Source organism: Callithrix jacchus, chromosome 3 (assembly GCF_049354715.1).
Source record: "Callithrix jacchus isolate 240 chromosome 3, calJac240_pri, whole genome shotgun sequence".
Classification (NCBI taxonomy): domain Eukaryota; kingdom Metazoa; phylum Chordata; class Mammalia; order Primates; family Cebidae; genus Callithrix; species Callithrix jacchus.
The window spans coordinates 83,557,988-83,584,550 of NC_133504.1; the positions used below are offsets into that span (position 1 = coordinate 83,557,988).

The 26,563-nt window shown below is 35.3% G+C and overlaps 1 protein-coding gene across 50 annotated transcripts in view; it reads left to right on the forward strand.

The window, feature by feature from the left end:
* Positions 1–26,563, forward strand: part of CAMK2D (calcium/calmodulin dependent protein kinase II delta) — a 306,351-nt gene that overhangs the window by 137,150 nt on the left and 142,638 nt on the right. For all 50 annotated transcript variants that reach the window (XM_078366604.1, XM_078366600.1, XM_078366611.1 and 47 more), the window contains one exon: positions 18,317–18,371. In XM_078366604.1, the coding sequence (XP_078222730.1) occupies positions 18,317–18,371 (55 nt within the window). The remainder of the gene's footprint in view (positions 1–18,316; positions 18,372–26,563) is intronic.

Genomic DNA, 26,563 nt, shown 5'->3' on the forward strand with positions numbered 1-26,563 from the left:
TTAAAGATTGCTTTTTATAATTAACAAGGCTGTATGTCTTATTTTTCTTTTTTTTCTTTTCCTGAATGGAAGCCAATCTTATAGTAGGTTATAAACTGTAGTGTAATTTGCTAATGTAGTCTCTAACACAGTGTCATAATTTGTAGATACTCTTTTAATAGTGTTTATAATTCACACAATATTAAATATGTAGAAAGATCATATCTACAAAATGCAAATGTATAAAGTAGATTGATTATGTAGTAATTGATTTATTAAAAATTTCATGAATGATTAACCACATAGATTTGATTTCCTCATTGACCATTAAGTATTTGTGTTTATTAATCAATGATATCTTGATAGTAGTTCTAAAGAGCAGATAAATACAATTAAAGGGCTAAGAGCCAAAATCAGTTGATAAGAAATAAATACAGTTGATCTTCATTATTTGCAGTTCCTGTAACTGTGAGTTTACCTGCTCTTAGAAAATTTTTTTCATAATCCCATCTGTACTTGTTGCCCTTTTGTGGTGACCCATGGACCTCCACAGACATGCGGAACAGCAAGATGTTTGTGTCACATTGTGTGCATGGGTGTACCCAGCTAAGGTCTAATAAGGCCACACTTTACCTTCTTGTTTAAGCTTTTATAACACTAAGCAAATGCCCTTTTCACCATCTATGTAATGCCATGTTTTGGTGCTTTTCCTTGGCAATTTTCCTATTTAAAATGGCCCCCAAATATAAAGCTTCAGTGCTGTCTACAGTTTTTGAGCTCAAGAAGGTTGTGATGTGCCTTATGGAAAATATCTGTATGTTAGATAAGGCTTCATTCATGCATGAGTTATAGTACCTTTTGATGTGGGTTCAATGTCAATGAATCAACAATGTGTATCAATTAAGATCTCTTTAAACAGAAACACACATAAAACTAGGTTATGTATTGATTAGTTGGCAGAAATGTTGTGACTAGGAGCTTACAGAAAAATAATGCTGTATTTCCCCCAGGAACAGTGGTTTAATATATTGCTCATTCAATATTCATGATGACTTTATAGAACACAACTACTGCAGATAATATGAATTGTCTGTGTTAAGCAGTCCAAAATTTATTACAGTGAAATATAATGGGAAAATGATATAAATTGAAAGAGTCAAATTTACCTTCACTTTTAAAGGAACACATTTCTATATAGAGACACAAGCATTCATTAATGGGATAATATCTTATTTTCAAAGGTAAATATCTTATTTTTCACCTCAAGGAGCATCATAAGGCAGTTGATGATTAAAGGAAAATAATGGAAAGTTTACATGTAATAATTTGCTGCTTTATTCCTGGATAAAACAGACCTATTATTTAAAGACATTTTTACAAATCTCCATGAAAAATCTTAATTCTTCATTTGTATAGCCAACATTATGAGAAGTGTTGTTTAAAATTAGATGATGGTGGATTGTTCCATTGAAGAAAACAGCAGAGACCCATCTAACTGAAGCCCTCTATTTGCCTGTGAGGAATGGAGGCTCAGATCCAAGGTCTACTTTGCCAAGACTGGAGAACAAGCTATTGGTAGTCAGGGCCTGAAGCAACACTTCCTGATCCAGTGAAGTGCTTCTATTCCTCCTTGAGCTATCCATTCTCTGAAAGCTTATTGTCCCACATGGTAAAATAACTGCCTAGTATGAAAGGATTTATTTCATTTCCTTAATAATTTCCTTTAATATAATTTAATAATGAAAATCATGTAATAATAACAATAGTACAAGACATTCATGTAACTTCAGGTCTCTTGCTCTCAAATACAATATGCAGTATTCTGATACCTAATTTTAAAGTGCCATGATCAAGTAGGCCAAGAGTAGATTTCATCCACTAAAGAATGAATTCCTTTCTCTTATTTTTCCATTAGATGATACATTTGGCATTTCCAATTTACTTCCATCTTTTCAACCTGTTACACCTCCATCTTCATGTATTCCAGTATACCAGTTACTGAGAACGTTGACATCATTCATTATTCCTCTCCTCTCACATCCCACTCTGTCAGCAGTTCCTGTCAGCTCTTTCAAAATGTATTCAGAATCTAATCTCATTGCACCTTCAGTGTCAGCACCCTGGTTTTAAACTGTTATCTTCCACCTGACTTTTTACATGCATGTTTCTATGTTTCTACCTTTGCTTCCTTACAGTGTATTTTCAACATATCAGTCACAGTTGTGTTCTTAAAACAAGCAGAACATATCATCCTCTCCTCAGAATCCTACAGTGAATTCCCATCTAGCTCAGAGGAAGGCCAAAGCCTTTAATAATGGCTTACTCTAAGGCTCTGTATAACCCCTCATACTCACACTCATGATACTCAGTCACACCTCTGATGTCATGTGAGGTCTACTACCTCCTCCCCTGTTCACTATTCCATAGACACACTGTTTCCAAATTGGCCAAGTGAAGTCTTTCATAGGATCTTAGTATTTGCTTTAGCCTGTCTTCCATATGATCTTCCTGAGGCATCTCCGTGACTCCATGCTATTCATTTCCTTCTGATGTCTTCTTAAAATACATCTTATTGGTGATGCTTTCCCCAAATAGCTTTATTTTCCTTCTCCTGGTACTCACTTCCTTCCTATCCTGCTTTATTGTTTTTCAGAGCCCTTATCACTCTCCTATGTATATATTTGCCTATTTATTTAATATTGATCAGTCTTCTCACATTTGCATATAAGCTTTGTGAGGTCAGGCACATTATTTCATTCTGTACTTTATTCTTTGTACCTATAGTACTTTGCCTAGTATATGACTCAATAAATATTCACTGGAAGAATAAGAAATTTGTCACCAACAACTATTTACTAGGTGTCTGCTCCCTGTCTTTGACATTCCACGGATTAAAGATGGTATGTACATGTAACTAGGAGATAAGTCTGATCCTGCTGCTACCTCCTGTATCTGCTCCATTGATCAACAGACATCTGGCTGACTAGGCAGGTGGTCTCTTCCTCCTGATTCCATGTACTTGGTCAGAAAGAAGAGAAAACTTCTTCTACCAAGGACATACACAAAACTTCAGGACAGTGCCAGGTTGGAAAGTATTATTATAGCTAAAACCATGTTAAATTTCATATACAGTTGAAAGTCAACTTTCTCTGCAATTATTATGGTGCCTATTTGTTGATTATAGGTTACCATATGTCCAAATTTTGGACTTTCCATTTATTTTATAATTACAAAACTGGGCTTATCATTCACCAGAGATGGTTTGGTTCAGGAGACTGACTGAGCCTAAATCAACCCACTGATAGACACTGATACCACAATCCATGCATTCCTTCATTGCAGTTTCTTATGTATGCCAGAATATGCTCGCCACAGTAATTGCAGAAACCAGAAATACACCACCATGTTTTACAGACCACAGTTCCTTTTAGGGTACTACTATGTTTACTCCTCATGTGTTGTTTCACTTATATGAAAGTTCACATAGGAAAGTAAGTTAAGAACAGAAAGTTACTTAATATTTATAAAGTCAGAGCAAAGGAATATGCCCAGCTTTCCTGCCAAGTGAGCAAGAATGTTCATTGTAATGATTAAGGCATGTAAGTACAGCAGCAAATATTTATTTTCCATTTGTCTACTTTTTTACCAAATAGCAAAAATATTGTCTTATACCAAGCATGCTTTAAGGTGATTGAAAAGATTCAGGTTTGTTTATTTTATGTAAAAGGTATATTCAAAATGTCTTTCCATGGTATATCTTGGCTGTGGATGGAAATTTGGCATAATTTTTATTTTCTTTACCTGTTACATATCAAATCTTAAGATGTGCTACTTCCAAGATGGTTAAACTTATTCAAGATTGACTGAGTCTCCTATTTCCTTAAATTTACTAGAAGTGAGACTCCAGTAACTATAGAAAAATAGAAGGAGAGTCTACATTGAACCATGAACTGTGAGCAGCTGGCATTTGAGCATGAAGGTTAGGGCTTCTATGGTAGGGACTGTAGTAGGTAGCATTCTAGAAAAGGGTCTCAGAGGTTGGAAACAACAGATTCTCAGTTAAATACTTCTGGACCAAAGAAGATGTCCTGTCTTGGTGATGTATATGTATTTACTAAACAATGAGAAGCTCGTTGAGGGTGAGTGAGAGTGATAGGACTGAAGAACAAGAGACTGAAGACAATTCAAATGTCCTTCCACAGAGAACTGATTATATAGATCATGGTACATTCATATACATGATATATTCACTAATTAAAACATATAACACACACACACACAGTCATCACATAACAATGTTTCAGTTATCAACAGACTGCCTGTATTAATGGTGGTCAGATAAGATTATAATACCGTATTTTTACTGTTATCTTTTCTCTGCTCAGATAAGCAGGTGCTTACCATTATGTTAACAGTTGTTGCTTACACTATTCAGTACAGTAATATACTATGCAGGTTTGTGGTGTAGGAGCTGTAGACTACCATATAGACTAGGTATGTAGTAGGCTATACCATCTAGGTATAGCTACACTTTGATGCTTGCAATATCACCTAACAACACTTCTCAGCATGTGTCTCTGTAGTTAAGTGACACATGCTTTAAGTGTTTATATGTCTGTGTGTCTGTGTGTGTGTATACACACACATACACATATATATGTATATAGAGACATTTATGATTGATATCATCATGATCTATCATGATAGATCATTGATCATTAATCTGTAATCATTATTATTATTTACAAAATATTTTAGATTTTATTTTATATAGAATACTTGTTATAAAATACTTGATTATTGAGAGCACTAGCACGATGGCAGGCTAGTTCAAAAAAAGTGTAGGAATAACATAAATATTCATAGTCCCTGAAAGAGAAGAATGCTAAGATGTAATTGCCGTAAAACTAAACTGGTTATTGCTTTACAGACAACAAGACTATAACTTTTGAGAATCACTTGCAGTGTCAACAGTTTTCTTAATCCAGAATTTGGAAAACGTTTTTGGTAACAGAGTAATTTTTGAGGCTTTATGGGCCATATAAGTTCTCTGTTGTGTAGCCTTCATTATTGTTTCCTTGTTTGTTTGTTTTGCTTAGTTTTTTGTTTTTGATAGTTCCTTGAATATGTTGAAATCATTCTTATGCTCAGGGAGTATATAAAAACACTCTGCTATCCCAATTTGGCTCTTGATTAAAGCCTAATCAACAGCAAATAATAAAACAAAATAAAGATGCCTATTCTAGGGAATTAGATAATCCTCAGGTGAGTCAGACAGTGTTTTATCATGTCATTCAATGGACATGTATTTGTTCTTTTGGCTATTTGCAGGTTTTGAATATGGAAATATATATTTATAATTTTTGAGGCAGGGTTTCATTGTTACCCAGGTTGGAGTGTAATGGTGCAAACACGGCTTACTGCAGCCTCACCTCCTGAGCTCAAACGATCTTCCTTCTTCAGCCTCCCATTTAGCTGGAATCAAAGGCAAGCATGCAACCCCCATGTCTGGTTTTTTAAAAAAAAAATTTTTGTAGAGATGGGGCCTCACTTTGTGGCCCAAGCTGGCCTCCAGCACCTGGGCTCAAGCGATTCTTTTGCCTCAGCCTCCCAAAGCATTGGGATTACAAGCAAATAAGCCACTACACCCAGCTGTATTATTTTTTTCTTAGCAAAGATGCCTGCTAAAAGGAGTGAGAGGGGAAAGAATGAGGGAGAATGTGAAGGAATTTGGAGAGGTAGGGACTTGTGGGTGGGATGGCCATACTAACCTCTTTTCTAGGGGCTGTCCTGGTTTACTGGTATAAAAATTAATCACTCTCTTTCAGAGTGTCCCAGTTTGGATGACACATGATAAATGGGTCATGTTAAGAAGTTTGCTCTGAAGCATAAAGTTAACAGAAAGGGTCAACAAATTTTATATTGGTCAAGTGTGATATAATCAGATTTGTTTTTGAAAGGATGACTGCCTTGTCAGTAATGGATTTGAGGCAAGGGCACCAGCGATGTTAAATGGTCGTTTACCAGGAAATTTGTCTTTCAGGTTAAACAATTTGTTAAACTTTCTCAATAGCAAGTTAATTTAGAAAAAAAAAAGAAAATCAGAAAAATATGTTGTTTGCTGAAATCAGTTTATCAGTGGATAAAGAGTATTGATTTAGTGGCGAGACGGTGTGTCCAAAAAAAAATAATAATAATAAAATAAACCTCTCTTCTAAAAAAGATGAAAGTTAACCAAGTATGAATCTTAAGCAATTTGAATAATTGTTGGGTTAATACCTAGACTGTTAGAAAGTTGCCAACTTTTTACACTTTTCATTAGTTTTCTTTTCTTTTTAATTGTACAGTAATAAATCTGGTATCATAATATTTGCAGACTGCCCCCTAGTCTCTAATAATCTCTGTTCGTTTCTTCTTGTGCTGACTGCAGTCTGACTCTCCTGAGGGAGCTGCTTTATCTTCTTTACCTGTAGGTGTTGGCAGTTTTCTTGGGCCTTCACAGACCACAGAACCAGGGAAAGGACAGGTGTTTTCTTGAATCTTCATTGCTTTTGTACAATCATAGTTAACACCTCCTCCCACAACATCCCCCGTCTCCATCCTTTACCAACTCTGTCTTTGAGACACACTTTCTCAGATTATAACATCCTACATTCTTAGTGCAGCAATTTTCTACCATTCTCTTGGTAATTCCTATTATTGGTTGTGTTATATAGTAACTGACTAACTATGTTCTCTCCTTTCCACCTCCACCATCATTCTTCATGTCTTTAATTAGCCACATAGATTATACATGCCACACTCTGGCCTCTCAGAGCCTATATTCTCTTTCAGCAGTCTTACCTTCTACTTCAGGGGTCAACAGACTTTTTCTGTAAAGGCATTTGTATTTTCAGTTTTCTGGACATGTCTTTGTTGCAATTGTTAAACAATGCAGTCCTAGCTTGATACAGCCATAGACAATACAAAAAACTGTTTACAAAAGCGAGTACTCTGAAAAGTTGCCTAGGGACTTAAAAGAGATGAGGTAGTAAGCCATGTGAATATTAGGAGAAAGAATTCCAGGCAGAGGAACGTAAGTGCAAAAGCTCTGAGACAGGAGCTTGCCTAGAGTTCTCCAGAAGCACCAAGGATATCAATGTGGTTGGAGCACAGTGGGCCGGGGTGAGCAGTAGGAGAGGTTAGGGGGATAATGGGGGTAGGGGAGAGAGGGACCTTTTAGGCCATGAATGGAATTTGGGCTTTTACTCAGAGACAGTAGATAAGAGCCATTGGAGGATTCCAAACAGGACAGTAATCATATTTAAGTTTTAACAGGATTGTTCTGGCTGCCATGGTAAAAGTAGTGAGACAGAAATGAGACAGAAGGCTACTGGATTTGCATAGATCAGGCTTGTAACAGTGGAGGAGGTGAAAGTGGTCAGATTCTCTCCATGTATGTATGTATATTCCATCTCGCCCTATTATATTTTGAAGAATTTGCTTTCAGATTAGATTTTGCTTTCAGAGAAAGGGTCAATAATTACAGTGGGGTTTTTATGAGCAACTGGAAAGATGGAAGACCATGGATAAATCAGGTTTTAGGGGGAAGATCACGACTTCTTTAAGCTTATTTGGTTTGAGATATCTATGAGATAAGCAAATGCATCACACATTTGAGATGTCTATCATTCATTATAACTTTCTTGATTTCGTGATAAATATACAATTATTCTTTACTTTAAAAACATCAGGCCGGACACAGTGGCTCATGCCTGTAATCCCAGCCCTTTGGGAGGCTGAGGTGGGTGGATCACAAAGTCAGGAGTTCGAGACCAGCCTGACCAACATGGTGAAACCCCATCTCTATTAAAAATACAAAAATTAGCCGGGCATGGTGGTACATGCCTGTAATCCCAGCTACTCAGGAGGCTGAAGCAGGAGAATCATTTGAACCTGGGAGGTGAGTGTTGCAGTGAGCTGAGATAGTACCATTGCACTCAAGCCTGGGCAATAGAGTGAAACTCCGTCTCACAAAAAAAAGTAAAAAACAAAACAAAACATAAAGCAAAACATTGACCTAAGCTGAACTAACTGTTCTATTGAAGGCTTAGATAAAAATACATTAGGTGCCTGATAGATGCAGACTGGTGTCACAGTGCCTGTGGCTATATTGCTAGTATTCTTCATTATTCCAATGGCATCTAATTCATGAGTAAGTTTATAAATAACTCCCATGCTTTTCCCAGATAGTGAGCCTAAGATTACAGAACATGTTTTGTATGTACTGCCTTTATGAATATTATACAGGAGAAATAAACTGATTTAAGTGCTTTCATCATAAAAATAGATATATAGAGACAAATGTTATTGGATAGTATAATAATATAACATGTTTACAAGCCAGTTACACTGCATTTCTTAACATGTATTAGGATTTTAAACTCACAGATTTCCTGCTTATATGACATATCAACTTTGGAAAAATGCAATAAATGAATTTTCAAAAAAGGGAATTGAAAGATGAGACCATTTGAGCTAGTGAGTCTCTAGGGAAAATACAGTTGCAAGTATTAAGATAATATGGTAGTAAGCTACAAAGAGATGACCTAGTAAGGTTTTCCATTCACTATTCTCCACGGGCTAGTGTTAGAAAAGGAACTCATCTGCTCAGTTAATTTTTTGAAGAGCATATTTTTAATTTGGCAAGATAAATGTTCTGTGTTTTCTCTCTAGTTATTGATTTTAAAATTTCAAAATAAAATGAAGTATGTTTTAAACTTTAACTTGTTAGAGTGTTGAAGAGGGAAAAGTCTTAGAGAATCATGTTCAGCTTTATATTGGTAATAACTGCCTTGTTTATTTTCCATACTGTTTATTAGCCATAATCATCCAGGAATGGAGAAATGTAAAAACTTAGAAAGGGTCTTATAGGATCTTCGAAGTTGAAGGATCATCTAATTCAGTGCTTATCAAGTATTACTTACTGTGACCTAGAGTATAAAAAATATTTTATATAATGGTCCAGTGTACATTATGTGTGTGTGTGTGTGTGTGTGTGTGTGTGTGTGTGTGTCCCAAGCAAAAGTTTCACAACATGATAGTTACCTTTAATGTGCAACACACTTCACCATGTTTGATTTTATTGTTATTTTTTATCTTTTAAAATTGTTTCTTCTAGCCAGGTGTGGTGGTGTTTGTGTAATCCCAGCTATTCTCAAGGGTGAGGTAGGAAGATTACCTGAGCCAGGAGATCAAGAGGCCAGCCTTAGCAACATAGGAAGACCCAGTTTCAAATTAAGAACAAAAAAAAAAATTGTTCTGTTTTTTATTACAGAAGTCATTTCTTCATCAGCAAGGTATTTGCCATCTCAGGAATACTTTACTTTTCCATATATTGTCTGTCTTCCCTTACTTCTCCCATACTCCCCAAAATTTCTGATAAGTTTCAGAGAGTACAGTAAGATAAGTAAAGCCATCTCTTTAACTTTTTGAATATTCTTTTATTGAGACTGAGTTTCACTCCTTGCCCAGGCTGGAGTGCAATGGCACAATCACTGCAACCTCCACCTCCTGGGTTCAAGTGATTCTCCTGCCTCAGCCTCTCAAATAGCTGGGATTACAGGCATGTGCCACCACACCTGGCTAATTCTATATTTTTAGTAGAGACAGGGTTTCTCCATATTGGTCAGGCTGGTCTTGAACTCCAGACCCCAGGTGATCTGCCTGCTTCAACCTCCTAAAGTGCTGGGATTGCAGGTGTGAGCCACTGTGCCTGACTTCTTTTTTTTTTTGAAGACACAGTATTGCTTTGTTGCCCTGGCTGGAGTGCAGTGGTGATTTCTCGGATCACTGCAACCTCCACCGCCCTGGTTCAAGTGATTCTCCTGCCTCAACCTCATTAGTAGCTGGGATTACAGACATGAGTTACCACACCCAGCTGATTTTTTGTATTTTTAGTGGAGGCAGGGCCTCACCATGTTGCTGGTGAGACCTGACCTCAAGTGATCCATGTTACTAGTTTCAAACTCTTCACCTCAAGTGATCTGCCTGCCTCAGCCTCCCAAAGTACTGGGTTACAGGCTTGAGCCACCGCCCCCGGCCCTTTTTAAATATTCCTAATCGCTAACGATATTGATGAGAGATCACTGATTAACTTGTAATACATAATGGAAGATGGAATAACAAAAACATAAGGCAAGAAGAAAAGAAAAAGTTGAAATCACTGATTAAAATACATAAATGATATTAATGCAAAATTGAAAGAGGGAAGGAAGATTTTTCTATATAAATGAGTATGGGTTCAATACTCTTGAAATGCATATCAACTTTTCCAAGAAATAGAATTACCTTTTTAGAAAACATAATAAGCAGAATGGAATTATTCAATTAAAATATACAACAAGATAATTTCTAATGACTTTTTGAAGAAAACAACATTTGCAGATATTACTGAGTCTATTAATTTCCCCTTACATTTATATTTTTATTAAAAATGTGCAGGACAAGGTATTAAATGAATTACCTATTTACTTTTTTATTGTTTTAATCTTCTCTGAGCTTCTATATTTAGCAATTAATGACTTTTTTTTTCAAGCAGAAGAACTGATTGTTCTTTCATGCTGTTTGTGGTGACATATAATCAGTGTGGCTGATACTCATACAGTCAACAGTTACTGATCATATCTCACACTTTCTAATTTCTACCCAGGTTAAAATTCTCCCAAGTAATAATTATTTTGACCCATCAGAAACACAGTTGGATAATCTAGGCTTGTAATCAGTGCTGGCTTATAAAACGCATAATGAGTTCTCCTAGTCAGTACTGAATATTATTATACTATTCTGATTCTGTAAATATTGAAGATAATCTAAACTTGGCTTTTAATCTTGAATCAGGAGTGGGGTGAGAATCGGGAGTAAGAATGGAGACCATAGTCACCAGAGTTGATCTGCTTTGACCTTCACAACTTATCTTGGGATCCAGTGACTTTCTGTGTGTACTTTTAAAATACTTTTTAAAGTAATATGGATGGTGTTCCCTATCAAGTTTTCATATACTAATTATATTTGATCATTTTATAAAGTACTTAATATTCATTCCTATTCTTAAGTGTAAGCAGTGAATTGCTTTGAAATAGAATTTAATGTCTAGTTGATCTTAAGTTACAAAGTAGATTTTTTTTGTCACTACAGGAAAAGTATCTGAAATTTTACTATAATAATTTTTCAATTTCTGATATAGAATTTAATTTTAACTTTTGAGTAATGAATAATCACTTATTAGGCATTTATTAATGGAGCATATTGCTAAATAATTTTTCAAAACTACACGATCCTTATGTAACTTTATGTGTTCAAATAGCTAAAATTAGAACAGACTGTGGCTTCTAAGCCTGACCAGTTTGTTTGCCTTAGCCAGCTAATCAAACTCACAAATTTTTTGTGTTCAAATGTTAAAGTGTCACAGTAAAACAAGTAAAATAAGTCAAATTATAAATGTTATATAGACTCTTGACCTTAATAACAATATAAAAATATGTATCTATATCTGTCTATATTTCTATTCATTATTTTAAAAATGAACATCTACATTTCAAAAAGGAACAGCATGTATTTTTCTAATGTACTCAAGTTAATATATTTTATACAAGGAAAATTAAAAACAAATGGTGTCATTTTATTAACTGTGTTACTTGTGTTATAGGAAATACTTTTTAGAAAAACATATAGGCAGATTTGCCTTCACTTTTCTAGAAGTGTTAGTTTGATTTTGAACTTAGTTTTCAGTGCTTTTGTGTTTTCTATTTGAAAAGTTTTCTCTCTAGAAGTGAGCAGCTTTGTCATAAATAAAGCCAGGAGAGTAATAGTTGAGCTGAAATTTCTCGCCAGAATGATGTAATTTGACTGTTAAAATGTTCTAATACTATTGTGTGTATTTTACATTTTTATGTAATATTGAAAAAAATGTATATAGATATACAATGAATAAATATATGCATATATTTATTATTTTTAATTTACAAATAAACTGAATGTAGGCTTCCCTCTTTTGAGGAAGGCTTGGCGTGTTGAATGGCCTAACTTGGCTAGTGCTTGTTGTAGCTGTGAATTATAGTTAACTACTGATGGGAATATAAAAAGGATCTGACTTACAAGCTGCCATTTTTGCATCCCAGTATGTGAACCAAATCCAACTACCTCAATCTTTGTAACATAGCAAAGCTAAAAATGCAAATTCTGCCTCATTAATAACCAGGACTATTTCTCAGAGCTGACAAACAGTGATTACGAGGATATAATACAATCTGTTCTGTATTAATTACTCTATTAGCATTATGATAATATTGGCAGCATTGCCCTACCATGTTCAGATTTAGACATTTTTACTAATTCTTTCTTGTTTTCTGAGGTCAGACTCATTGTTTTTATCTGCTATATTTGCATATGATACTGGAAAATTTATTTGAAGGCAATGTGGTCATTCACACATTGTAGATTAAGTCTTTTCTGTTTATTTATCTATTGTTAGGTAACAATCCTCTCCCCAGATTTAGTGGCTTAAAATAACATCATTTTATTATTTGTGGTGATTCTTTGAGTTGACTTGGTTCAGTCAGTTGGCTGCTCTACTCACATGGTGTAACTGAGGTCATTCATACAGTTGCATTCAGCTATGAGCTCTGCTAGTAGCAGAATGTCAAGATTATCTCTCATCCTCGGAGGTTTCTCTCCACTTAGCTTCTTGTCTATCAGTCTAACCTGATCTTTTCTTTTAGCACAGCAAGTGGTTTCCAAGAGTAGAGCTCCAATGCAGAGAGCTTATTAAGGTTTTGCTTTCATCACACATGCTAATCACTAAAGCAAATCACATAGCCAAGCCCAGAAGCAATGTGGAAGGGGACTGTACCAAGGACATGAATATTGATAGATGTACTCCACTGGGGTCCACCAATGTAATTGACTGCCCCGTCTCCATAAAAAATTTTAGTGAAAAACAACAGTGAGTTTGGGTTGTATGGCAGAGTAAGAATCAGTATAATTTGAACCAAATAATATTTGTATAAATAATTTCAGATGAAAATTGTAATTCACAACCTTAGTTTTATTTTTTTGTGGGGGTTACTGTTGTTAAGAAATGGAGAAGAAAGGAAGTAGTACTGAAATTGAAAACATTGACTTTATATCCTTTTAGCCTTTTATACAAGATAAGTCTCTATAAAATAATATATTCCTTTTCTTTTGACAGAAGTGTTTCTAATATGTCATCAAAATGGATAAGATGTACCTAATCACCATTCACATGGCTTCTACTTGGAGTTTAATTTCCTTCTCTTTTCCCTCTTCTCCCTTGCCCATTTATTTTCATTTCCTCTCTCTCTTTCCCTCACATGAGCACGCATACACATACACACACACACACACACACACACACACACACACCCCTTTTTGCCCGTGTTATCATAATGTTCATGATGTGAAAGTGTTCATAATTGGAAATGAAAATAATTTAAATTTATGATATTTTATATGCTGGGTAAGCTTTCAGATTCTTCAACTTACTACCATTTTTGGTACATTAAATGTTTTGTCAGATAAAACAGCTGAGTCACTGGAAATTCTCATATTCCTAATTTGAAGTGGAAAAATAATTTTCTGGGGCTTTATGAACTGTATAGAGAGACAAATGTGGCCTCATGTCCTAGACATCATCTGGCTATCTCTATACCCTCAAATTATAGCATCCCATTTTAAACCTACACTCAAAATGGTTTTCTTTTTCTGTGGAAATTGTGTGTTACTTACTTGTTACTATTTTTCTTTCTCTAGTCATCATAATAATTTTTTCTTTCTCTCTTTTGAATATTATTTCACCCTGACAAACCAGTTCATATGCCACCAGGTATTTGGCAAGTAGTTTGTTGACAAAAGGTTTTAGGGAACCCCCATAGTATTCTCAGTAAGAACAACTTTAGAATCATCCAGCTCTACATTCTGGTCCTCGCCTGGCTGATTACTGGCTGTTTACCTGGAAGCTTCTTCCATGCCTCTAAGCCTGTGAACATTCATTTGCAAAAGCTTATGGCAAAGTGTCCTTGTGGTGCTTGCATATATTAAATACAATAACTCTTGCAAAAATTATTTGCATTGTGTCTGACAGTAAGAACTATAAGTTTTATTATATCTTTTAACCCCTTAAGTGAAATGAAGAATTAAAATACATAGAAAACTTCTAGCATATTCAATTAAAATTTCTCAGATCATACAAGGACAATGGTTGATTTGACCCCTTCCTCATGGAGCTAATATTTAGCTAGAAACTGCAATGAAATAATGCAAGAACAAAGGACAGGAAGAGAAAGCAGTGATCCTGTGATCATTCAAATGTGATAATACATGCAGGGAAGAAAGGAAAAGAATAAGGTCATGGGTCAACTAATCTTTGGAACTATTTTTAGCCTCAGAAGGTTTTATCCCCCTTATAAATTCCATACTTAAAGTTCTAGAATCTAAAATTCTATTCCAGATGATAACTGTTGTGCTGTTTTGGGTTGTAAAAATTCATTTATTCATATACTTAATTTTTCCTTTGACCAAACTTCAAAAAGAATGACTGCCAAAATGTATTACAACCTGTTTTCTCAAATGTTTTTCTCATTATCTCTTTAAAATTTCTCTCTAAAAACATCATAGAGATAACTGCCATTAGGCTAATTGCATGGACTCATATGTGAAGCTTATGGCAATAACAGAGCAGTCATAGAAAGAATAAGGTGCAGTATGCTTCAAAATGCAGCATGCCCAGTGCTGTCAAGTCCAGCCACGCTGTCAATCTTGAGCTAACAGCTGTGATGAACAGAATGTTGTGTTATTCCTTTCGGGTGAAAATGCATTGACAGTTATTTATAGGGAATAATTAATGTAACATTTTGTAAAAGTAATCACGATTTCATTTCTTGAGAATCTGTTATGAAGGAAAAAAAGGATAGGAGATGAAGGAAACTTTTGACCAACAGAATAGGCTTGAACGGAAATAGAGGATGTCTACGACTAAAATGCTATCTTCCAGACTATATAGACATACCATCAACTCTGAGAATAAAAGTTGAAGAGTTAAAAAGTTTTAAAGGAAACAAACCCATCCTCACAGTGATTGTAAATATGTGGAATATCTCTTTGAAGACTATATTATCTGATTTTGTTAATATAGTAAGTGAAGATCATGACAATTTCATGTAATTCTGATTTTTGAATTAATTATTTAAAATAAGCAAGTAGAAAGAGGTAGGGAGGGACATAAGGAAGGAAGGAAGAAAGAAAGGAAGAAAGTATGTATTAATCCAGTAAACATGATGCTGATTTTTTTTCTGCTACATCAATAACACATTCATAATATCACATGGTCAAGTGGCTGGTTAGATATATTAGAGGTTATTTTGGAATTGGGTGATGAAAAAGAAGTAAACTTGGCTAAATTATTTGTCTCAAACCTTTATCACATGTTAGCTGATTAAGTGCTTTTGTATTGTATGTTTGATTATCAGGCTTGTATCTGAACAACTCTTGACTTGTTCAAAAAATAATTTCTGAATGATGATATTTAATATTAATAAGCTAGTGGTAATCATTCTAAGAAAATATTAATGGCCGGGCGCGGTGGCTCACGCCTGTAATCCCAGCACTTTGGGAGGCCAAGGCGGGTGGATCACGAGGTCAACAGATCAAGACCATCCTGGTCAACATGGTGAAACCCCGTCTCTACTAAAAATACAAAAAATTAGCTTGGCATGGTGGTGCGTGCCTGTAATCTCAGCTACTCAGGAGGCTGAGGCAGGAGAATTGCTGGAACCCAGGAGAAGGAGGTTGCGGTGAGCCAAGATCCCGCCATTGCACTCCCGCCTGGGTAACAAGAGCGAAACTCCGTCAAAAAAAAAAAAAAAGAAAAAAAGAAAAGAAAATATTATTCCCAGGGTAGTCAAAAATTATTACTACTTTCCAGTTGTGCTTGAAATATCCTCCTCTGTTCAGCTGTACACCTCTTTGATCTGGACACCTGACATCCCACCTGTACCTGAAGCTTTTACCTTCAGACAGTGGAAGAAAGTAATGGCGATTTTCTCCTGCTCACATTGTAGACTTTACTTTTCAGTGTAACTTTGATAACATGGGACTTCATCTTATTTTTCAGAATAATTGTATGAGTTATTTAAGAAGCCATGCCATTATTTAAGCTCATTTCAATATATACTGTGTTATAGCTGCTAAGTGAGATATTTTTGAAACTGTCATTCAAGAAAGCCAGTGAGCTACTGTCCATGACCCAGCTTTTATTACTCTACTAAATGGTCATTAAAAGACACATCATCAAACCAAACTATTTTCTTCAACAGCATAATTTTAAGCAAAGGTAACAAGCGTTTCTGATACTGGCAACTTGGAGAATATCTTTCACACCATTAAAGTGGCGGAAGAATTGCTTCTGTACCAATCATTTTATTTTATTTATGTATGTGTGTGTGTGTGTTTGTATGTGTTATGTGTATATATAATATATGTATTGATCCTCGGTGAAAATTTCTATAGTAAATGTTCAAAACAATTTTGATGAAAGACCATCTACTATGGGCCAGATCTCTGTGTGGGATACAAGACTTATAAAATATTGTTCCTGTTTGGGAGTATTGTTGAGGAGACTCTATATACTGAAGAAGGGAAAGGTAGTAAATAAACATAAAATATGCTGTGTGAATGAACTCAAAGGTGACCCTGACAAACAAATAAGATAAGGGTGGCAGGGTGGAGGTATTGCAGTGTGTTTACATCTCACGCACTCAGGAGCTAAGTAGAGGGTCTTAGACTGAACTGTTGGCTGCGTTCTTAGTTGCCTACAGTATAGGCCTCCTCCTCATGTTAATAACAGTAGAAAATTCACATTTTACTATAACCTATGTAGAGAGGGATTCAGAAAAGATTTTAATAAGAGGCCAGGAATGAGCTCCAAAGGGGAAGAAATTAGATGATAAAGCATGGAGATGATCTTAAGTCTATGAGCTTGGGTGTTGAATGGGTACTACAGTCTCCCTCTATAAATAATTTTTGTTTGTGTGATACCCTAAATGTTCTTATAAATTCACATTTTCCACGTGGTGGTCATTAGTGCATGGGAAACATAACAGGTTGCAGTAGAAAATTATTATTATTTTGTGGTGACTTTTGTAAAAGTAGTTGTGTCCTAAAATTTTGTTGCTTTCCCTGCCTCCTTTTGCTTCTAATGAAGGTCAAGCCACCACTTGCAGTGATTTAGATACGTAGAAAGAGTTCACTGGGGCTACTAGAGGTTGGAAGGTGGGAAGAGGGAGAGGAGCAGAAAGAATAACTAATGGGTACTAGGCTCAGTACCTGGGTGACAAAATAATCTGTCCATCAGCCCTTTGTGCAATGAGTTTACCTATGTGGCAGACCTGCACATGTATCCCTGAAGCTAAAATAAAAGTAAAAAAATAAAAACAAATAAATAACCCAAAAAATGAATTTACTATTTATGAAGGATAACTGGGACAAGGTTTGGGGCTTATGCAGAACTAAACAGCAGGGGCAGTAGGTTGTATGTAAGTCTACACATGTGATTTAGTTTAGAGTTATCAGTTAAAGTCTAGCTCATTGGAAATTTTAAAGTAATATTGAGAAACTAGTAGATTATTTTAGCAAAAGTTCTAGCTGTACATTTTGGGCTAATTAGTTGGTCAGTGGATTTGGGTGACCTGAGTAAATAAGTAACATAACAAAAACCTGTGTTTTACCAGGTTGACCAGGGAGTGCCACCTAGAACTTCTTGGACAAAATGGAGAACACAGTCAGGGAAACCATTTTCTAGATTTGGAATTATTCCCCTTACTGTCTATTGTAGTGACCAAGCATGAGTTGGTGAGTACTTGGACTAAGATGATAGCAAAGGGAATGGCAAGGAAGTGGAAGAATTGTCAGAACCTGGTAACTTTGAGTATATGATATATATAGTATAATGATCCTCAACATTTGTTTAGTATTCACCTGAAAATTTGTGGATTTATTTTTATTTCATTTAATCTCAACCATTTATAAAGCATAGGTACTAATGTCATTACAAGTTAAGCACTTTTTTTAAGATCACATAGTTACCAATTTTTAGAACCAGAACCCAAACCTTAGGTCTATCTGAACCCAAGCTATGTTGTAAAGGATATGGACTTATCAAAGGCAAAAATAAAATGTGATGCAAACATTTCTAGTTAGGAGACAGATGCTTATGTGACGTCTGGTTTAACATTGATCACCAGAAAAAGTCTAACATATTTTTTCTTCTCTTATTTTTTTCTAGTGCGACTTCATGATAGCATATCAGAAGAGGGTTTTCACTACTTGGTGTTTGATTTGTAAGTATATACTCTGTATTCATTTATTTTTGCAATCTAATTGAGGACCATTTTTTATTGCATTTTAGGTTTGGGGGTACATGTGAAGAGCATGCAAGATTGTTGCATAGGTACACATGTGGCAGTGTGATTTGCTGCCTTCCTCCCCATCACCTATATCTGGCATTTCTCCCCATGGTATCTCTCCCCAACTCCCCACCCCCTGCTGTCCTTCCCCTATTTCCCCCCAACAGACCCCAGTGTGTAGTGCTCCCCTCCCTGTGTCCATGTGTTCTCATTGTTCAACACCCACCTATGAGTGAGAACATGCAGTGTTTGATTTTCTGCTCTTGTGTCAGTTTGCTGAGAATGATGGTTTCCAGGTTCATCCATGTCCCTACAAAGGACACGAACTCATTGTTTTTGATGGCTGCATAATATTTCATGGTGTATATGTGCCACATTTTCCCTGGGAGACCATTTTGAATTAATAATTTTTCTTATTGTTCAGTCCAAATTACTGACTGCTACAGTGTTTCTTAATGTTCTTCAGGTAACATTCAACTCTTCTTTTGAAAAGAGAATACTACTCAGCATTGTTTTATTTAAAATTTAAATTAAGCTTAATTTGAAGTAATCTTAACCTAAATGAAACAGTTATTTTGCTTTCTGTTGTCTGTTGTGATGCCATAAGTGGTTCTCAGTTTTGGCTTGTAGCAAAATGTTTGACATAGCAAAATTTTCCATTTAATTTTTATTATGTATAATTTATTATCTTAATGAAAAAAGAAGACTCAAAGAAGAAACTTGGATTACCAAAATTGATTTAAACTATTCAAGACTTTTAAAGTGAGGAGCAGTCAGCAAGAATGAAGGGAGAATAATGACTCTTGGCAGGGATATAGTAAAGCAGGCCACACATATGTTTGGTAGGAGTTTAATAAGAACATACTTCCTGGAAATCAATTTGGTGCTACTGTGCTCATCAAAGGGAGTTTAAAAATGTTTGTATCACTTTGACTTAGTAATTTTACTTCTCAGAACACATTCCATGAAAAATATACCCTAAATTCAGTTAAAATTTTATGCCAAAAGATGTTCATTGCATCATCTTTTATAAGGGAGGAAAAAGGAAAAGAAAGAAACCAACTTAAGAATCCAATTATAGAGAAATAATTTCATAATTATAGTATATTCATATAATAGACTACTATCTAGCATTTAGTGTGATGCCACAAAGGGTTTTCGGAAAGATTTAAAAAATTATTTCACATAATATGAGTTTGAAGATAGGATAATACTAAGTTTGGTTAATTCAATACTTCCATGATGTCATTAAGAAAGCACGTTCTTTCCATCTGTCTGTTTTTAGTAGTATGTGGGTTTGTCTTCATGTTTGGGTTCCCCTTATGGTCTGAAGTCGACTGCCACATTTTCAGTTATCACAGTGACTTTCAAAGGCAGAAAAAGAGGAGTTGAAATTCTATTGCATAAGTTTTTATTCATGGAGATATCTTTCTCAAGAGCCTCTCAGAAGATATCTGTTCAAGAATCCTTAACTGAAACTGCTTCTCAAGCCCACACTAAACCAGGTATTTGTTAAGGGAATGAAATTATAACTGGCATTAACAAACCATAATTTAGTTGATGGATCTCATGAGGGAACTGGCCTCCTCCGAATCATGTGATACCTAGTCCAGAAGAAAATTGTGATTTTGTTATTAAGAAAAAGTGAAAGTTTTGTCTTTGGGGTAGGCAGCCAAACATGTCTGCCATATTTAGAATAGACGCTAAAGCTCTACTCATGCACAGTCCTACTGCACAAGCTCCTCTCCACAGACCCAGTCCGTCCATGGCTTGCTTATGTGGCCGTAGTTTCATATAGCTTTATGTTGTTCTGATAGTCCTTCCTCTTCAGTCCTTTCTCAGCTCTTGTTTTTACCTCTTCCATTGTTTTTTCTTCCTTCCCAATGTTCACATCCCTTCTTTTATGATTTTCTTTCTTGAGCTTTCTTTAGCCATTCTTTTAGGGTAGGTATGCGAGCAACAAATTCTTAGTTTTCCTTTTTCTGAGCTTGTCTTGATTTCTGCTTTATTCCTCAATGATATTTTGCCTGATATAAAATTCCAGGTTGAGAGTTCTTTCAGTGTTGTGCCACTTCCTTCTGGATTCCTTGGTTTTTGATGAGACATCCTTGTCATTTAATTGTTCTTCCCCTAAAGATAAGGTATAATTTCTCTCTGGCTGCTTTAAAGTTTTTTGTTGTTGTTGTTTTCCTTTGCATTGTTTTTTTCAGGTGTCTGTGATGTATCTTGCTTGGCTTGGATTTCTTGGAGTTTACTTATTTGGGGTTCAGTTAGCCTCTCGAATATGTATGTTGTCTGCCAAACTTGGGAAACTTTTGGACATTGTTTCTTTGAGTACCTTTTTAGCCCCACTTTCTTTCTCCATTCCTTTTGGAACTATCATGACATGAATGTTGGATCTCTTTTTAGAGTCTAAGTGGTCCCTGGACTCTGTTTTTCATTGTTACTGTTTTCCCCTAGTCTGTTGTCCTTCTGTTGTTTAGTTTGCATAATTTATTATTGTTCCATCTTCAAGTCTGATTGTCTAATTCTGTCCTCTGTTTTTGTTTTTTTTTTTAATTCTGCTGTTGAGCTCATCCACTGAGTTTTTTGTCAGTTGTATTTTTCAGTTCTCCAGTTTCCTTTTCTTCTTTATAGCCTCTATTTTTTTCCCAAGATTCCCTTTTGTTTGTTTCCAGTATGTTTATAAGTGCTCACTGAAGCATTTTTTTAATAAGCGGATTAAAAATCCATATCAGATAATACTGACAGCATTGTTATCTTGGTATTGCTGCCTGTTGATTATCTGCTCAGTCAAATTGAGATTTTCCTGGATCCTGATACAATGAGTGATTTTTGGATTATATCCTGAACATTTGGGTATTATTTTATAATACCCTAGATTTAATTAACTCCTCTCTTTAGCAGACCTTCTCTGATACCAGTGTAAGAAGGTGCCATCTTATTACTGACTGAAGGGAGTTGAAGTCCAGATTCCCCACGCAGCCTCCACTAATATGCCTGGGCGGTGTCTCCTTACTGCTGGGTGAGGTTATTGAAACACAGGGATTTTTTTTTTCTATATTTAGTGGGAGAAATACACATACCATATTTTTTTAAGCATCAGATCTGTTGGCATTTATCAATAGATTTAATTTGTCAGATCTCCTTTGTTTTGTAGATAAAGTATGATATTATAAACTGAGATATGTCCTTTATGCTAACACTTCTGTTAGTTCTCATTACTTAAGTAATATCATTCTGAATTGAGTTTGATTATAGCTCAGTCAGGGAGGTAACACTTTTTTTCTAGTCTTTTAGGTTCTGTGCCTGGGGTATGAGAATTTAACTAACAAGAGAGAGATTAACAAGAGAAAAGGCATACAATTTTTATTAATGTTTATGTGCATGACAGTTCACAGAAAAGAAGTGAAACTCAAAGAAGCAGTAGGCTTGGGCTTTTATACCCTTTTAACAAAGGAAGGAGAATCTGGGCTTCAAGAGATAATGGAGAATTGACTTATGGAAAGTGATTAGTAAATATATGAAGGAACTAATGGAAGGTAAGGGCTATTTTAGTAAGATCTGTTTATGCGAACTCATCTGCTGTCGACTCCCTGTCTTCTATGATGAGTCTGTCTTTCTCACTGTTATCAGGAAAAGGGAGCATCTTCCTCAAAGGGAAATTTATACCCTGCTTTTAGGCAGATAAGGGAGGGAAGGTAATTCTTTCTACACCTGTTGATTCTCACTTAGCTTTAGCTCAAAGTAATCCTTTTGCCAAAGTGGCATATTTGGGGATGATATATTTTGATCTCCTTCTGCTGCAAGAACCACTTCAGTGTTAGGTCAAATCCTTCTACTATGCCAGTTTTCTCTACACTTTAAAATTTATAGATTCCATATTCCTTATTAAATTAAAGGCATGATAAGAATCACATAGTTTATTTTTTTGTATCATTTTTTAGAAATTCAGCACAATAATTCATGAAGAACATAAAGAAAGTAGTTCACATGAAAGCAAAATAAACTTTTTAACTAAAGTGGATCATGTCTGTGTCAATCATATTTGTTTGGGTTATTAATATCTCTGAAACCAACGTGAAGCGGGTGAAAGTTTACGTGCAACCCATAGAAATTTGAAATATGCTGCAATAGACAACTGAGCTTCTGCTTCTAGAATGAAGGGCTCAAATTCTATTTTATTATTCTTTAGTATTTAAAGTTTAAGAGGAGCATTTATCGTGAAATGATCTACCAGTAAATGAGATTAATAAATCAGTTAAACACAGTCCAGCATTAGAACAATTGAAAAACCATGGTTAAAAGTATATATTTTCAATAACTGAAAAGAGAGCATAACAGATGTAAGTGTCTAATTTCTCATAATTATGTGATCTATGAATAGGAAAAGTAAACAGCTTTAGAAAAATGCACATTTTAAATAAAGTTAAGAAATATACATTGATATCTTAAAGATATCAATGAAATACTCATGTGAAAAATTGCAGCCATTTACCCAATCAGTTCCAATATAAAATAACTACTTGAATTCCCAAAGAAGAGATGTTCCTTGTGTTCCTCCTTTTGATCATAGTTTTGGCATTGTGGTACTTGTGCATATTTTCTGTGGAATGTTAGCTATTCAGAATCTAATGAAAGTTCTATTTTTATAGGTGCATTGAGTCTTCTTCTAATGAAATCGTTTTTACTTTCTAAAAAGCAAAACAAAGGAGCACATGAGTTCTATGGAAAAAAAATTTCTTCTTTTTTTTCTCTCTAAATTTTATTTTATTGTAGAGATGTGTCTTGTAATGCTGTCCAGGCTGGTCTCAAACTTCTGGTCTGAAGCTGTCCTTCCTTCTCAGCTTCCCCAAGTGCTGAGACTACAGGTCTCTCTACCATTCCCAGCCTCTTCTTGCTTTAAATTTGTATATTTTTATTCAGATATCTAACCATTTTCAACTATAAGGCATCAGTAGTCTCTTTTGCAAATAGACGCAGGAATAAGTGGGAAAGGCTTTTATGAAAGCAAAGTCATCTTCACAGCAAATAATGAACTGCCCTGATTCTTTTTAAATAATCTTTTCCAGGGTTTGTGCCTAGCAGGGTTTCTAGGTATACCTCAATAGCTCTGGAGAATAAGCAGGGGCTAAGTTTATAGAGATTCCAATTTATCTGAGATAAGATGAGAAAGTGAAGAAATAGAGCTAGATTGTAGTTCCCAAGGGAGAGACCTTCAGGCAGAGACTTTGGCCTTAAGCAGATAAGGCGGATCACAGATCAAGTTCATTTCTAGGGCAAATGATAAATAAGGCTTTAACACAGGCAGTCACCTGAAAATATGTGTTAGCATTGAGAAGTTGTCTTCTCTCTACTCATTTTAGGTTCATTGTCTGGGATCATGTAAATTAAATTGACAGGAGACAGATTAAGAAGAAAAAAACAGAAGTTTATTAACATGTGTATTATGCATTTATATGGAAGCACTCAGAGATGAGTAACTCAAAGGGGTGGTTAGAACTTTGGCTTATATATCATCTTAAAAGAATAATACATTCTTAGAGAAGAGTCAAAACAAAGGAAAGGACTTTGAGTCTATAGGCACAGCTAACTGTGTGAAGGTTAGTATATAAGGATAATTAATGATAGATAATGGCTAGTTTTAGTAAAGTTTCTTATGTGGATTCCTCTGGTGCAGGCTCCAGGCTTAGGCTGGAGGTTGTCACTGACTTCTGCCCTCCCTGGAGAGAGGGCAGGAAAGAATAGTCTTCACATTTATGGCCTGGTTTTAGGCAAATAGAGGGAAAGCAAAGAACTTTTTCTTACCTGCTTCTTTGCAATTGCCCTCAGCAAAAAAGAATTTTTACAAGTGGCATATTTTGGAATGGCATATTTTGTTACCCTTCATTAGCAACATATATTTCAGGAGCTGTATGTCAGAGAAAATCAGTATTATGTGTTTGTTGAGTGAATACTTGTTCAAAAGACTAAAAAACAAAAAAATCAATAATTACAGTATAGTACACCATGTGCTGTGATATTGTTCTGTGTAGACAGCTTGAAGCAAAGATGGAATAGCTTGAAGCAAAGATGGACTTGGTTTAGACACAGCTTAGCCAAGTTAGAAGTCACTGAAGTAAGGTGTTGGTAGGAATAAAAAAAAGAACTAAAATAGTTTAATCCCTTTGAAAATACTTTATAGAACATAGCTGAGTCTATGAATTTTGTTTTGTGGTGGTAATTTATATTTAAGAAACAGCTGGGCACAGTGGCTCACACCTCTAATCAGGTGTACTTTGGGAGACTGAGGCAGGAGAACTCTTGAGCCCAGTAATTCAAGATAAGCCTGGGCAACATAACAAGAGTCTATGTCTACACAATTTTTTAAACAATTAGCCAGTGGTGATGGCTCATGCCTGTAGTCTTACCTACGAGGGCAGCTGAGGCCGAGAATCACTTGAGCCCAGGAGTTCGAGGCTACAGTGAGCTGTGATCATGCCACTGCACTCTAGGCGACAGAGCAAGAACCTGTCTTTTAAAAATGAAAAAAAAAAGAAAGAAGAAGAAACAGTGAATCTACACAAAATGCAAGACATTTTAAATAACAAACCCTGATGCTGTAAATATACTAAACATCTGGGCTATTTTTAAATAAAATTTAATGTTCCTTATAGTGAAAACCCATGAATCTAGAATTTGTGTGTGTCTCATGTGGGAAAAATACTGGTTTCCCAGTAGTTATATTAACAACTTTAGTGTGTGTTTGTTTTGTTTTGTTTTGTTTTGTTTGCCTCATGAAAGGACACATCTGAATAGTGTTCTTTTAATTGAAAAATGAATAAAACAATGATTTTATTATATATTTTAAGGAATAACATTTTAAGTGGTTATAACATTCTGTCCTTTTAATAGAAAGGGATACTCTGTCATATACTTTTGATTCTTTCCTGAGTGGAAGGCAAAATACCAGTTTAACTTTTCTCTATTATGGGGTTCCACAGGGGCAAACTAAATCCTTCTACCCACACGTCATGTTTCCTCTATGTTCATGAGCACTTTCAGTTTGTGTGGGATAAGATATAAGCTTGTCTGCTAAGGTCTCTTTAGTTACAACCTACAGAAGGAGGAAGCTTCTTTGTGATCAATATTATTTGATATCAGAATTTTTTGTCAGGGATAATTGTCATAAATTCCAGAGAGCCTCTTTCTATTTTATTTGTTCACTTCAGTAATTTTTATTCTTTGATGAGAATAAGGATTTCTTCTTAATATATCTATATCATCCATTAATTCTGTGGCTCATGCCTGTAATCCCTGCACTTTAGGAAGTTGAGGCAGGAGGATTTCTTAAGCCTAAGACCATAAGATCAGCCTGGGCAACACAGTGAGACCTCATCTCTGCAAAAACATTTTTACAAAGTAGACAGGTGTGGTAGCATGCACCTGAAGTCCCAGCTACTTGAGAGGCTGAGGTGAGAGATCACTTGAGCCCAGCTGATCAAGGCTGATTGTGCCAAGATTGTGCCACTGCAGTCTAGTTGACAGCAAGACCATGTCTCAATTTAAGATAATAATGGTAATTATTATTATTTTTGCCCTTTTGAATATAAATCTGGATTTCTTGGTGTTATATCACTTCCATATTTATTATATTCATCTTCATGAAGTGAGAGAAAATATTGTGGAATATAGGACTTTTTGAAACTTTGACGATTCTTTTTAAACTTTTAATAAAGTTTATCTTTTAGACCAACTTCAAGTTTACAGCCAAAATGAATGGAAATACAGAAAGTTTCCATATACCCTTATCTCTACAAGTGCACAATCTCCTTCACTATCAAAATCCCCACCCAGCATTAGTACATTAGTTACAGTAGTACATTATACTACTGTGTACACCTACTTTGGTACATGATTATCACCTAGAGTCCTTAATTTATACTAGGGTTCACTCTATGTTTTACATTCTATGGGTTTTTTTTTAAATGTATAATGTTCTGTAATAATAATTGTAGGATCATACAGAATAGTTACATTGCCCTAAAAATCTTCTGTCTTCTGCCTGTTCTGTCCTCCTTACTCCCTAACTCCTGACAATCACTAATCTTTTACTATCTCCATAGCGTTACCTTTTCCAGAATATT